Consider the following 12,524-nt stretch of genomic DNA (forward strand, 5'->3'; position numbering starts at 1 on the left):
TGAACTATTATAATCCAAACTCAATTACATGATAGAAGTAAGAGTCGAGATGATTGATTAATTTGTGTGTGTGTTTTGTTGAACAACATTTTCTGGCACGTTGTACACTACCGCGTGGGATTTTTTGGTATATAAGAAAGTGAAATGAACTGATGTGGAAATTTTCATTTTTATAGCTTTCTTTTTTAGCAAGATTTTTATTGTTCTATTATGGCGCTCACATGAGCCATTGCTTTGCGGGTGGTAAGTTACTGTAGTATATGCATTACTGACGTTACTTTTCAGTTCATTCTAGCACTGATTTACATAATCAAGGTAATAAATAAATATACACAAATTAGTTGTACGTTATACAATTGACATAATGTAGTTGAATCTCATCCCTCTCTCTCTATCATTATAACGATGATCTGCTGAAGCATATCTATATATTCTCCTTTGTATAATCTAATCTAATCCGATCACTAAAGTTCAACTGGTGATGATTGGGTGTTTACATTAAGGTCAATTAATATTTATTTATTATTGAACATTTGGTACACGACTTTGTCTTTGGTTTATATAAAAAGGGGGATTGGCATTGAAAATTCAAATTACATTTGTAAACTACTTCTTTACTATCTGTATATTCTTGGTCTATTGTTATGTTCGTGATAAAGTTCCAATCTCCTCCAATAATGATTGAAGGTGTGTTTTAATATTACTAACTTTCCACGTGTTCATTTGATTCTAGCAAGGATTCATTTCCTATTTTTTTGAAAATATTACTATAATAATATACATGAATTTATATATATATTTATTACTCAGTCACTATACAGTGTTACATGTAATGACTCTACGATGGATACATATCAACATAACCAACGTTTATTAAGAACTACTCTGCTAGTTTGGATAATAAGGAGAATACATCAACTGATTCTTCTTGTTTCTTCTCCTCGTCTTGCTCTTGCTCTTGTTCAGGCTCAGGCTCAGGCTCAGGCTCGTCTTCTTCTTGTTTACCTTCAAAGACTTCGACATCCTCTGAAAAGGCAACTTTCTTTGGTGTAGATGCTCCTGAGGAGGTCTGTGATAATCTTCTCTTTCGTGACTCTGTTTCTGTTTCTGCTTCTGTTTCAATATCCGATTCAGGTTCATACCCTGGCATATCATCCTCTCCATCTTCGTCTTCTTCCACGTCAACGTGAACATCCACAACATCCACTACCTGTCCTGTTTCTTCTTGATCAAGTTCATCTCTTGTTTGTTTGAGTTTGTGTAGTTTCTCATTTATAGCTTGGACTTTAACATCATCTGAATCAACTCCATCACCAATCAATTTTGAAAGATTATCCAATTGTGATTTGATTTGTATTCTAATTTTTTTTATTTCTTCTATATTTGATATACATACAATACCTAATTTTTCCAACATATTTAATTTTGATTTATAAATTATTGGATCCGGTAAAGTTTCTGAATTTTTAGGGTCAAGATATGTCTTTGATTGTATTCCTAATTGTGTTAAATTACCTTGATTGATTTTCGTCAATTCTTGTAATCGCTTAAATAGATCATTAACAAATCTAAGTTCTGTTGTGATCTCCTCTCTTGGTGGTTGTGCTTTCTGTGGTACTGGTTGCGGTTTGACAAGTGCCTCTTTCATGGCTGTGATTTCATCCGTGGTGAATATCTTCCTTTCTTGCCAAACATTCAATAATCTATCAATCTTTGGTTTCAATTCAGAATAACAACCACTTAAAACATCAGGTAACACCTTTGCAAATTCATGATTGAACTCCTGTTTGTTTTTCCTTCTAGATTGTTGAACAACATCATTACATAAATACAACAATGATAATTTCTTTCCCGATGATGATGATGCATTCAGACTATGAAAATAATCCGACCAAACTTTAACGATTTCTTGGTAATGTTTCACGTGGAACAAAACCCATTGTGATATTGATACTATCGAATCTTGAGTATTCAGTAGTGAATCTAATTTACTATTGAATTGTGCTGTGGAGAATGACATTGATGAGGGATCATGAAACAGAAGATGAAGAATTTTTTTGTTTTGTTTTGTTTTGTTTTGAATTGATTTTTTTTATCTTCTCCTTCTTCTTCTTCTTGTTGTTGTTGTTGTTGACTATCAACAACAAAATGCCACCAAGAAAGAAGTCTACTGTTGTCACAGAACAAGAACTAGTCGGTGCTAGTAATGAAGAACTCATAGATATAATCAACACCAACATCAATACAAAACAAGATGAACTATTCACGAAATATAAATCCAAAGTGGAATCACAGCTAGAACAAGATCATGAATTGATCGAAAGTCTACAGTTGGAATTACAAGATAAAAACTCCCGTATAGAACAATTAGAAGAACAATTGGCATCTTTGAAAATCGATTCAGCTGTTGAATTTGCATCTCCTATAAGAAAGAAAACTGTTGGAAGATTAAATCAAGATGAATTAGCTAAAGAAAGAGAACATATTAGTCTTACTTTGGATATGATTGAATTATTAACTGGTGTTAAAGTTGTTAATTTTGAAAATACCGAAGATGAATATATATTTGATATTAAACAATCTTCCATGAAACAAGAATTGGTGGTGCATTATCAATTGGTATTGTCTACAATTCCAAATAGTGAAATTAATTATTTCCCAACATTTCTTGATGCTTTGGAAGGTGATGAAGTTGAAGAATATGAAAATACAAAAAGATTACAAAAAGTATTACCGGAATATCTATGTGAGAATTTGTCATTTCCCTTTGATACATTAGCTCAATTCTATGGGAAAGTGAATAGAGCATTGAATAAGAAATGATTACAAGTATTAGTATTAGTTTTTATAAATGCAATAACAAAAGTTGATTAAATTAAAATAATATACATGTGGAGTTATTAATAATAATATACAGTAAAGAATAACCGAGGAGTCTATTCTATATGCAAACGGTAAAGATAAGGTTCGTATTGTAAAGGAGGGAAATCAATTGAATTCATCATTAATTTAGCAGTTGATTTACCAAATGTTAAATGCATAATTTCCTTTTCATGGAAACTGGTGAATTTTCTAGTATTATAATAATTAATTAAAATTTCATCATTCATCAAGAAATCCAATAAATCAGCTTCACTCATTTGTTCAATTCTTCTCTTTTCTTGTTCAGTTAAAGTGATTGGTCTTTCAATCTTTTTGAATGGATTATCATGAGTGTATTGTAAACTAGTAAATTCGTCATCAGTTAATTCATAAGAATAATCATTAAATTCAGTTGATTCTGGATCTTCCCCTAATCTGGTATTAAATGAATGATATTGCTTCCATTTGTCTTTATTATGCAAGAAATAATACAAGTCTTTTTCTTTAATCCATAATCGAAGTTTTGGAATGAAAATATGACCATCAAATGCTGTAGCAGTTAAACCATCACGGTATTCTTTATTTAAAAGGGCACTAAATCTTGATGGAATATAACCAATTTCTCCTTCAACTGTTGATTTAACTAATGGTGATAAATCTTCGTATGCACTAAAGTGGTTATTACGACAATTGTAAATTTGTAAATATTCATTGAATTTTCGATAATCTTTTTCTTTATCATCCTTTTCAGTTTCCTTCTTGAAAGATTTTGGTAATTCTTTTTGATACTTATCTGGAGTTTTACTATTTGATACAGCTAATCCAGTAATATCAATATATAATCCAGTATCAACATCAATAAATCTGGCATCAATGTTATTATTACCATTTCCTTTTTCTCTCAAGGTAATAAAGGTACCACAATCCAAGAAATATCTTCCAAATCCATCTTCTGGATCTTCAACGACTAAAGTTTGATTATATTCCAATGACAATTTATGTAAATCCATAATTGGAACTTGAACATCAATATCATTATCCCAAGGGAAGGCAATACCATTCCAATACCAAGATAACAACGAACCATGAGCAATCCAAGTAGTAATACCTGTTTTTCTAGTGAAGGATAACCAAGTACGAATTAAACGATGTAAAGTTAATGATTGTTCAATAGTTCCAGCCATGATACCATTGAAAAATCTCCAATCATAATGATCCCCAACGGTAGTACCAATTAATCTTGATTCAGAAAAATATTTTGGTGGACCTCTATTAGCAACTGAATGGGCAGAATATTTCAAACTTTGTAAATATTTGGCTTCTTTAGAATTCAAACCTTCTTTAGTTTTCGATTTTGCTTCATATTTCATGATCATTTCAGTACCATTGAATCTGAAACTTTCTTTAGGAATATTAACCAAATAATCATCAATAACACTAGCAGTATCTGGTTGACGAACTTTTCTCAATTCATTAAATTCTTCAAGAACATTCAAGGAAAGATCTTGTTTTTTAGCAATGTATTTTTCAGGAATTCCATTGGTTAAAAGTGGGGCACCATGTTTAACATTGACTTGATAAGAACCTTCAGAAGTTAAGAACAAAATCAGAGCAGGTGGAACACCAAAGGAATAAAGAAAAGATTTACCAGCAATAATGGCTTTCTTTTCAGTTGTTTTACCAGGATTTTGAAAAACATTAAAACCTGGATGAACACTATGTTTATCATCATGATTAATTGATAATTTTGAATCTGGAATACACCAATTTTTTGGTTCAGGAATTCTTCTGACATCACTTTCAACATCGTCTTGAATTTTCTTTTGATCTTCATCAGAGATTTTCTTATAAGCATCTTCAAAAACTTTAGCCATATCGATTTTCTTGATTTGTTTTTCATCAGATTTGGAATCCTTCACATCAGATTCAGAATCTTTGACTTCATCTCTCTTTGCACGATTTTGTTGTTGATTTGCAGACTCTTCTTGCTTTTTCTTTTCCTCTTCTGCTTGTTTAAGATCTTCTTGCTTCTTTGCCTCTTCTTCTTGCTTCTTAGCTTCTTCTTCTTGTTTCTTCTTTTCTTCTTCTTGTTTCTTAGCATCTTCTTCCTGCTTCTTCTTTTCTTCTTCTGATTTTCTGGCTTCTTCTTCTTGCTTCTTCTTTTCCTCTTCGGCCTTTTTAGCATCTTCTACGGCTTTCTTTCTATCTTCTTCGGCCTTTTTCTTATCGTCATCCCATTGATGAGCAAGTTTTTCAACCTTTTTCTTTTTAGTTAAAATCCTTTTTGTGTCATCTCTAGCATCTAATAATTCACAATCTGGTTTTTCATTATTGGAAGCAATTAAATATTTTTCTAAAACTGACATATCAACCCAATCATACCAATTAAAAGGGATTTCAATGGTTTCGCCTTCATTTTGGATCATTTGTTCTCTAATATAAGCATAATAAATACCTAAAGTGAATCTTGGGTCAAATGAATTGACAATTGGTTTTTCGTTGTAATTGGACAATACTGATCTATCGTCATCTTTATCATAATTTGAAGAAGCTGCGAAATATTCAGGAAGGGCAATTGTAGTATCTTCTGATTTTATACTTGTATCCAACATCCAAAATTTATTTTCAAGATCATGAGATTTTTTATCTTGTATAAGGGAGTCGACTTTTAAATTAAGATACTTTTCAGGATCATTCTTCTCTAGATATTTTAATTTATGATCATTTAAGTAATTGTTACCATAAACTTTCAATATTAATTCATCAAAATAATTATACTTTTTAGAAGTGGTTGATAATACTGTTAAAGTAGTCAAGAAAATCATAGTAGACAAAATAAACAACTGTAGGTTTTTTCTTCTACCCAGAAATAGTAAGTTGACTATTCTAACAAGTACTTGTATTATCGAAGCCATGGTTCAATATTTAGCTATTCTGGTTGGGTAATGGGTTGGTTGATCAACAAATGATAATTGATTAAATAGAAAGAAAGCAAATAAAAAAAAACACGATTCAGATTCAGGAGGACCAATGGTCGTGTGACAATGAAATCTCGTAGTTAACCAAAAAGAAATTAAACAAAAAAAAAGGGGGATGCAATTTTTTTATTGTTTAGTATTGCAGATGATAATTATAGTGAAGGTGGTTTGAAGTCAATGTCTTAAAATTGAAATGAAGTGTTGGTCTATTAATAAAACACTGGTGGTGGTGGTGGTGGTGGTGTAGGTAGTAGTAAATCAATGAAAAATGAAAAAATGAAAAACTATTAGTACCGGGCTGGTGATGGTAATAATAATTAGTATATGAAAAAAAAAAAGTTGATTTGCTTCTTCTTCTTGTTCTTCTTTTAATTCAATTCAATTTGAATAAACTTCTAGTACTGTTATGAATAATAACAATTATATAAATGGTGATAATGAGGAAGAGCAAAAAAATAGGTGAAGGAAATTGACAAAGTATTTATAGATGTACTAAAAAGAAGAAGAAAAAGAAGAAAAAAAAAGAAACAATATAAAAATATAAAAATATGAAAACATGAAAATCTAATAACTTATTTATTTTTGTTTTATTTATTTGATTGTAATTTGTGATACGAAATAAAATCGATATGAATAAAGAAAATTTTTCTTCTCTTTCTTTACAATTCGTTGTTGTTTCATTGCAGTTGTGGTGGTAAGTGGTGGTGGTACCTGGAAGATGGTACGTGGTAGGTGGCCATAGGTAGCCATAGGTAGCCATAGGTGATTGTCTCCTTTCATTGTACTCGGTGTATGTAGGAGAGTCCTTTTGTGACATTTATTTGTACAGTATGCACATGTACATGTACGTGTGGGTGTGTTTGTGGCAGTAGAAGAAGAAGAAGTAGAAGAGGAGGAGGATGAAGAGGAACAAGAATAAAAGCATATCAGAAAGTAACATCAGTTGTACCCGAGATACCTTACACTCACTCACTCACACCTTGTACACTGTTATCAAACTATTACTATTCCCAAGAATTATATATTATTACAAGAATAAGTGTTAATACCGAATGCAGGTTGCATAAAAATAGAATATTTCCTTCCTTCTTTCCTCTCCCCGTCCTTACCTTCTCCTCGCTACATTCATCCCCCCCATTTACATCATAGGAACAAAAAGAAAGCTAACAGCAGTAGTAGTAGTAATAATAATAATAATAATAATAGTAATAGGAAGAAGAAATAATAATTAAAAAATATGATATGAAACTAGCGTACAAAGATATCATTATCATACCGGAACAATTGTTCATCATATTATTTTCAGTTTTGTATTTCCCCGTAAATCCAACAAGGGCTACCAAAAGGTTTGTTACTTCAGTAAAGAGATTATGGCTTTGAATGATTATTATAACTTGCTACTGCCTTGTGAGAGGAATGTACATCCTAACAATAATAACTGTCTGGAGAGTGGAGATTTTATGAGATTAATGTTGATGATGGGGAGGAGGCAACAAGAAGATTATCATTCGTTTGTGATTCAAAAAGAAAAGAGCCCAACTAACTAAGAAAGAGTGCTTATGTGAAATTAATTCAACAGTTAGCACATAATTAAAACTAAAGTAAACTAAACAAAACGCGGTCTACTCTAGTCGACTCGACTCGTCTCTGACGTGTTCTTCAGGAGAGCAGCAAACGATGATCGCAATTTCAATTTCAATTTCACCGTTATCAATCCTATCGGCTTATTATTGCCCACTAATTTATGTATCTGGGTGAAATTCCTTTGTGATTGGTTATTATTAGAAACGTCAGACAGATCTTTATCGAAGTTATTGTTGAACAGGTAAATATTTTAATATCGTGTGCTTGATTACTTACTTTGATAACATGAAATAATCCCTATTGTTGTCGTCATCTGTGCTTAGTGGTGGTGGTCATAGGTTATGGGTTGTGAGTTATGGCGAGTAGTTGGTCGTGGTTCGTGGTAAAAAAATATTTTTTTCGGTATAAGTTTTTTTTTTCTTGGAACGGAAAATTTCTTTTTATCGCCTTTGTGTACCTTTAATTGTGAATTTCTTTTTTAACACTTTTGTCGGGTTTTCCGCTTTTGTGTAACAATGACCCGGAAATATTTCATCAGTTGTGGATCTTCAACTGTTAAATTGAATTAACTCACCGACAGCATTCTCTTCAATTGCAGTTGATCAATGGGATTTGACGAAGGATTTCGTTTGTTCAAACAGTCAACTATAAGCAAGATCTACCCTGCCCTAAAATTGTTTTGAACTGTACCTAGTTTGATTATTCTTTCTTCTTTTTCATCCTTCCACCCCCCCACCTGTACGTTTGAAACAGTTTCGTAGTACAACCTCTTATATCTCTAAAGTATTTTTGGTTTCTCTTAATTTACACACACACACACACACACACTTGGATAAAAACCATCTTCAGGGGGAAGAGGAGATTAACAAACAATAGACAGGAGTGGGATATCAAAACCTTGTGTGTGTGTTTGTCTGTGAGAGTACATACGTGTCATTTCAGCTTTATTTTTAGAGTTTTGATTTTACTTTACTCCACGTTAATTGTGTTCATTAAAGTATTGTTTGCTGTTATCAATACTTCAATCATTCATCTAATAACGCTGGAAAAAAATAAAAAAACGAACAACAATACTTTTTGATTAAACACTATCGACCGTGATTATTGTGTATGATTTCTTATTCAGTTAAAGCACAGTATATTAAAACGTCACAATGCTTAATAATAAACTATCTTGTCTTTTAGTCATAAAAAACTCGTGTGATCATAAAATTAAATATACAAACTTCAATTTTCAGTATTCAAAGTGTTCAACAAATAATTTTCACAATACAATCAACAAAGTTCATCTATTTCTAATCTATAGCCAACACCCAACTCGTACTATATACTATATCTACTGTCATTTTAAATTTCGTTTATCTCTAAAAATAGTAAGTTTTGGGTTGGTTTTTTTTTGTTTTAAGATTATTATTGTAACTATGGTTATTGTCCTTTTTGAGTATTCACTAAAAAATCTAGCTCACACTTTTCTTTTTCTCTAGTTAACACCGATTATGTAATCAAACTTACACTTATCAACGTACCTTAAAGCATGACTGCACGTCACCTGACACTAACTAACTGAACAGCACTAGTTATCGACTAATATAAAAAAAAAAGACAAACATCTATGAGATTGATAATAGTACGAACTAGAAAATATTCAATCATTTTTATGCAAACGAAATTGAAAACAGAAAGTTTTGTAATGCAGGTTCTTGATCCCCTTTCTTTTCAATTGTAGTACGCAGTTGAATGTGTTATTGATAAAACAATATTACATTCCTAGACGTTAATTACTCGCTTCATCAAGACTTCTACCAAACTATTGTTGATCTTAAACAATGTCCGTATATGTGTGGAGTGTATAAAAATTTTCTGAATTATTTTGCAATATTTCTTCAATAAAATTATTTCCTCTCTGTGAAAGTAATATTGTCATGATTGTAAAAGAAACAAAAATACACATCATACATGAAAGAATAAAATTATTATCCACACAAGATCAACAACACATCTAGTCAGAACTGTTATTTAATATCTTATAAAGAATAAATAATCGAACTCGTCAATATGATCTTTTTTTTCTTCCTTGGATATATCACGTGACGCAGATAAAACGAGGAGAATATACGAGATGGTTATTCACTAAAAATCTAGATATTGGTTAATCTTTATTGATAAAGTATAAGATCAAAAAAAAACGAATATCAAACAGAAGATCTTTAATATTAATCTCCTTCTTGATTTATACATGTTTATCATTAAAATGAAAAATATGCACTGATATCAAATACAATAATGTTTATCTGATCTTAATTTCATAAAACTGATAAATTAATTCAACCTATGCATAGCCTAACAAAATAAAAGTCTTGGGTATGAAGAGGAGAAGGGATAGATGTGCAAGGAGAATAAGAACATCATTGGCTACCTAAATATTCTTGATGCAAATTCGGTGAACAATTTTGATGGAGGAGGGGGCGGGGCGTTCTCGGGATTTACCGAGGATTTATCTCGCACAAGGCCATACAATTTTTGTCATTGCAAATCAAAGCGCGCCAACAGCCGGTGTCGCAGCCAATAAAACTTCCCAAAGATAAGAAAAGCGAAAAAAAAAAAATTATTGCAAAATTAAACAAGGCAAAATTAATCAGGGCAATTTGAATCATGTAATTCAAATCATCAACTGTTATAAGAAAAATATCACAAGTTAAACTGATACATACACATATATACTCATCAAGGGTTCTAATGTGAGTCTCTTATGATGATTAACTATACGGCTCGTTTTTATTCGTTTCGTCTTTGTTTCGCCCCCACATTACTCCAATACGATCCAATTTGTGATTGCGTTAGAAACTTCTTCCCTTAGATCATCATTTCAATTATCATCTTGGAAATAACCATCAAATACAGACGGTGATCTCCTCCGAGTATTAATCTTTATTAGGTCTTCGGCCCTTTTCTCCTGGGTTTAAAATTTATCTTCAAAGATAACGAAATCGCAAAAGCAAAAATTTATTTTTCCCTTTTATTTCTTAGTTGTCACTATGCAGGAAATCACCGTTATGTATAATTTTCAAAAGATAAACCATTTGAAAATACTATTGTTAATTTATTGATTCGATTGCTTTCAGCCAGTTGGAAAGATCTTTCCAACTCTACAAGAAAGTATAAATACAAGTTGATAACTCCAACCATTTCCCCTCCCCAGATTTCTGTTTATTTTTTTTTTATTTTATTTTTATTTTATTTTGTATATTGTATCACTCAAATTGTCATAATGAAACTTGATATTAAATCAACTATTAAAAGACTTGTCCGTAAATGGACCACCAAAGATGGACTTCTAGGTGATTATGATTATAAATATTTATTTACCCCAGATATACCATTTTTAACAAAAGAACCCAAAACACAACCATTTTTTGGATTAGATTCAGATATGCCAGTTTTATTAGGAGCAATATTAGGATTTCAACATGCTTTAGCAATGTTAGCAGGGGTTGTTACAGTTCCAATAATGATTTCATCTGCTGCTAATTTAAGTATTGAAATGCAACAATATTTAGTTAGTACTTCATTAATTGTTAGTGGACTTTTATCATTAATTCAAATTTCAAGATTTCATATACCTAAAACGTCATATTATTTAGGTACTGGATTATTATCAGTTGTTGGTACTTCATTTGCAACAATTACAATTGTTACTAAAGCATTACCTATAATGTATCAAGATGGTACATGTCCTGTTTCAGATGATGGAACTCAATTACCTTGTCCTGATGGTTATGGGAAAATTTTAGCAAGTGGTTGTGTTTGTGCATTATTGGAAATTTTATTATCTTTTATAAATCCAAAATTATTACAAAAAATTTTTCCTCCTTTAGTTACTGGTCCAGTTGTTTTATTAATTGGTATTCATTTAGTCGAAAGTGGATTTAATGATTGGGTAGGTGGTTCTGGATGTATTGGTGAAACTTGTACTTATGGTAATTTTACTGAACAATGGGGTGATGCAAAATTTATTGGTTTAGGATTTTTAGTATTTGTTAGTATTATATTAGCTGAAAGATTTGGGGCACCAATAATGAAAAGTTGTGCTGTTATATTTGGTTTATTAATTGGTTGTATTGTTGCTTCAGCTGCTGGTTATTTCAGTTCAACAAATGTATCAGTTGCTCCTGCTGCCAGTTTTATTTGGGTTCATACTTTTAAATTAGAAGTTTATGGTCCTATAATATTACCATTTTTAGCGGTTTATATTGTTCTTATGATGGAATGTATTGGTGATGTTACTGCAACAAGTGATGTTTCAAGATTGCCAGTTAGTGGAGAATTATATGAATCTAGAATTCAAGGTGGTGTTTTAGCTGATGGATTTGGTGGCATTCTTTCAACATTAATGACAATAACTCCAATGTCTGTATTTGCTCAAAATAATGGTGTTATTTCAATTACAAAATGTGCTAATAGAAAAGTTGGTTATTGGTGTTCATTTTTCATGATTGTTATGGGAATTTTTGCTAAATTTGCTGGTGCTATAACTTCAATTCCAAAACCTGTTCTTGGAGGTATGACAAGTTTCTTATTTGCCCTGGTGGCAATTAGTGGGATTAAAATTATTTCAACTACTGAATTTACAAGAAGAGATAGATTTGTATTAACTGCAGCTATATTACCTGGTTTAGGGGCAACTTTAATTCCAGATTGGTTTGATAATGTATTCACTTATGATGGTGGTAATAAATCTTTAAAAGGTTTTTTCAATGCCATTGTATTAGTTATGGAAACTGGTTTTGCTGTAACTGGATTTCTTGGTGTTATTTTAAATTTATGTTTACCTCAAGTTCAAGATGACGTTGAAGAAATTAATGAATTGGTTTTAGAAACTGTTGGTTCTGCTGATCAAGCTGCAAGAGATGAATTCGAAAAGAAACAAGGGGTTGATTTAGAAGTCTTAAGAAGTCAATTGAGTAATAATAAGCAAAATGGTGGTAATGATGGTGTTAGAAATGTCATGGGGACTTTAGTTATTGATTCTTCAAGTGATGGAATTCCTGACTTGAAATAGATTTTTTTATTTTTACATTTTTATTCGATTTAGATTTCTGG

General features: G+C 31.3%; 4 protein-coding genes across 4 annotated transcripts; 2 read left to right on the plus strand and 2 right to left on the minus strand. All coding sequences in view use genetic code 12, as the record gives it.

The window, feature by feature from the left end:
- Positions 1-880: 880 nt before the first annotated feature.
- CTRG_03820 (uncharacterized protein) lies at positions 881-2,020 on the minus strand (the record flags this gene model as incomplete). The annotated part of the gene is made up of 1 exon (XM_002549478.1): positions 881-2,020. One exon carries the CDS (start codon positions 2,018-2,020, stop codon positions 881-883), a length of 1,140 nt encoding a protein of 379 aa, XP_002549524.1.
- On the plus strand, positions 2,014-2,823 carry CTRG_03821 (uncharacterized protein; the record flags this gene model as incomplete). The annotated part of the gene is made up of 1 exon (XM_002549477.1): positions 2,014-2,823. The coding sequence occupies one exon, from the start codon at positions 2,014-2,016 to the stop codon at positions 2,821-2,823; it is 810 nt and encodes a 269-aa protein (XP_002549523.1).
- Positions 2,824-2,936: 113 nt separating this feature from the next.
- MNN4 (Mnn4p) lies at positions 2,937-5,777 on the minus strand (the record flags this gene model as incomplete). The annotated part of the gene is made up of 1 exon (XM_002549479.1): positions 2,937-5,777. The coding sequence occupies one exon, from the start codon at positions 5,775-5,777 to the stop codon at positions 2,937-2,939; it is 2,841 nt and encodes a 946-aa protein (XP_002549525.1).
- A 4,915-nt stretch (positions 5,778-10,692) lies between these two features.
- On the plus strand, positions 10,693-12,483 carry XUT1 (Xut1p; the record flags this gene model as incomplete). Its single annotated transcript, XM_002549480.1, has 1 exon — positions 10,693-12,483. The coding sequence occupies one exon, from the start codon at positions 10,693-10,695 to the stop codon at positions 12,481-12,483; it is 1,791 nt and encodes a 596-aa protein (XP_002549526.1).
- Positions 12,484-12,524: the final 41 nt, after the last annotated feature.

This window comes from Candida tropicalis, assembly GCF_000006335.3.
Source record: "Candida tropicalis MYA-3404 genomic scaffold supercont3.5, whole genome shotgun sequence".
In the NCBI taxonomy this organism is placed as follows: Eukaryota; Fungi; Ascomycota; class Pichiomycetes; order Serinales; family Debaryomycetaceae; genus Candida; species Candida tropicalis.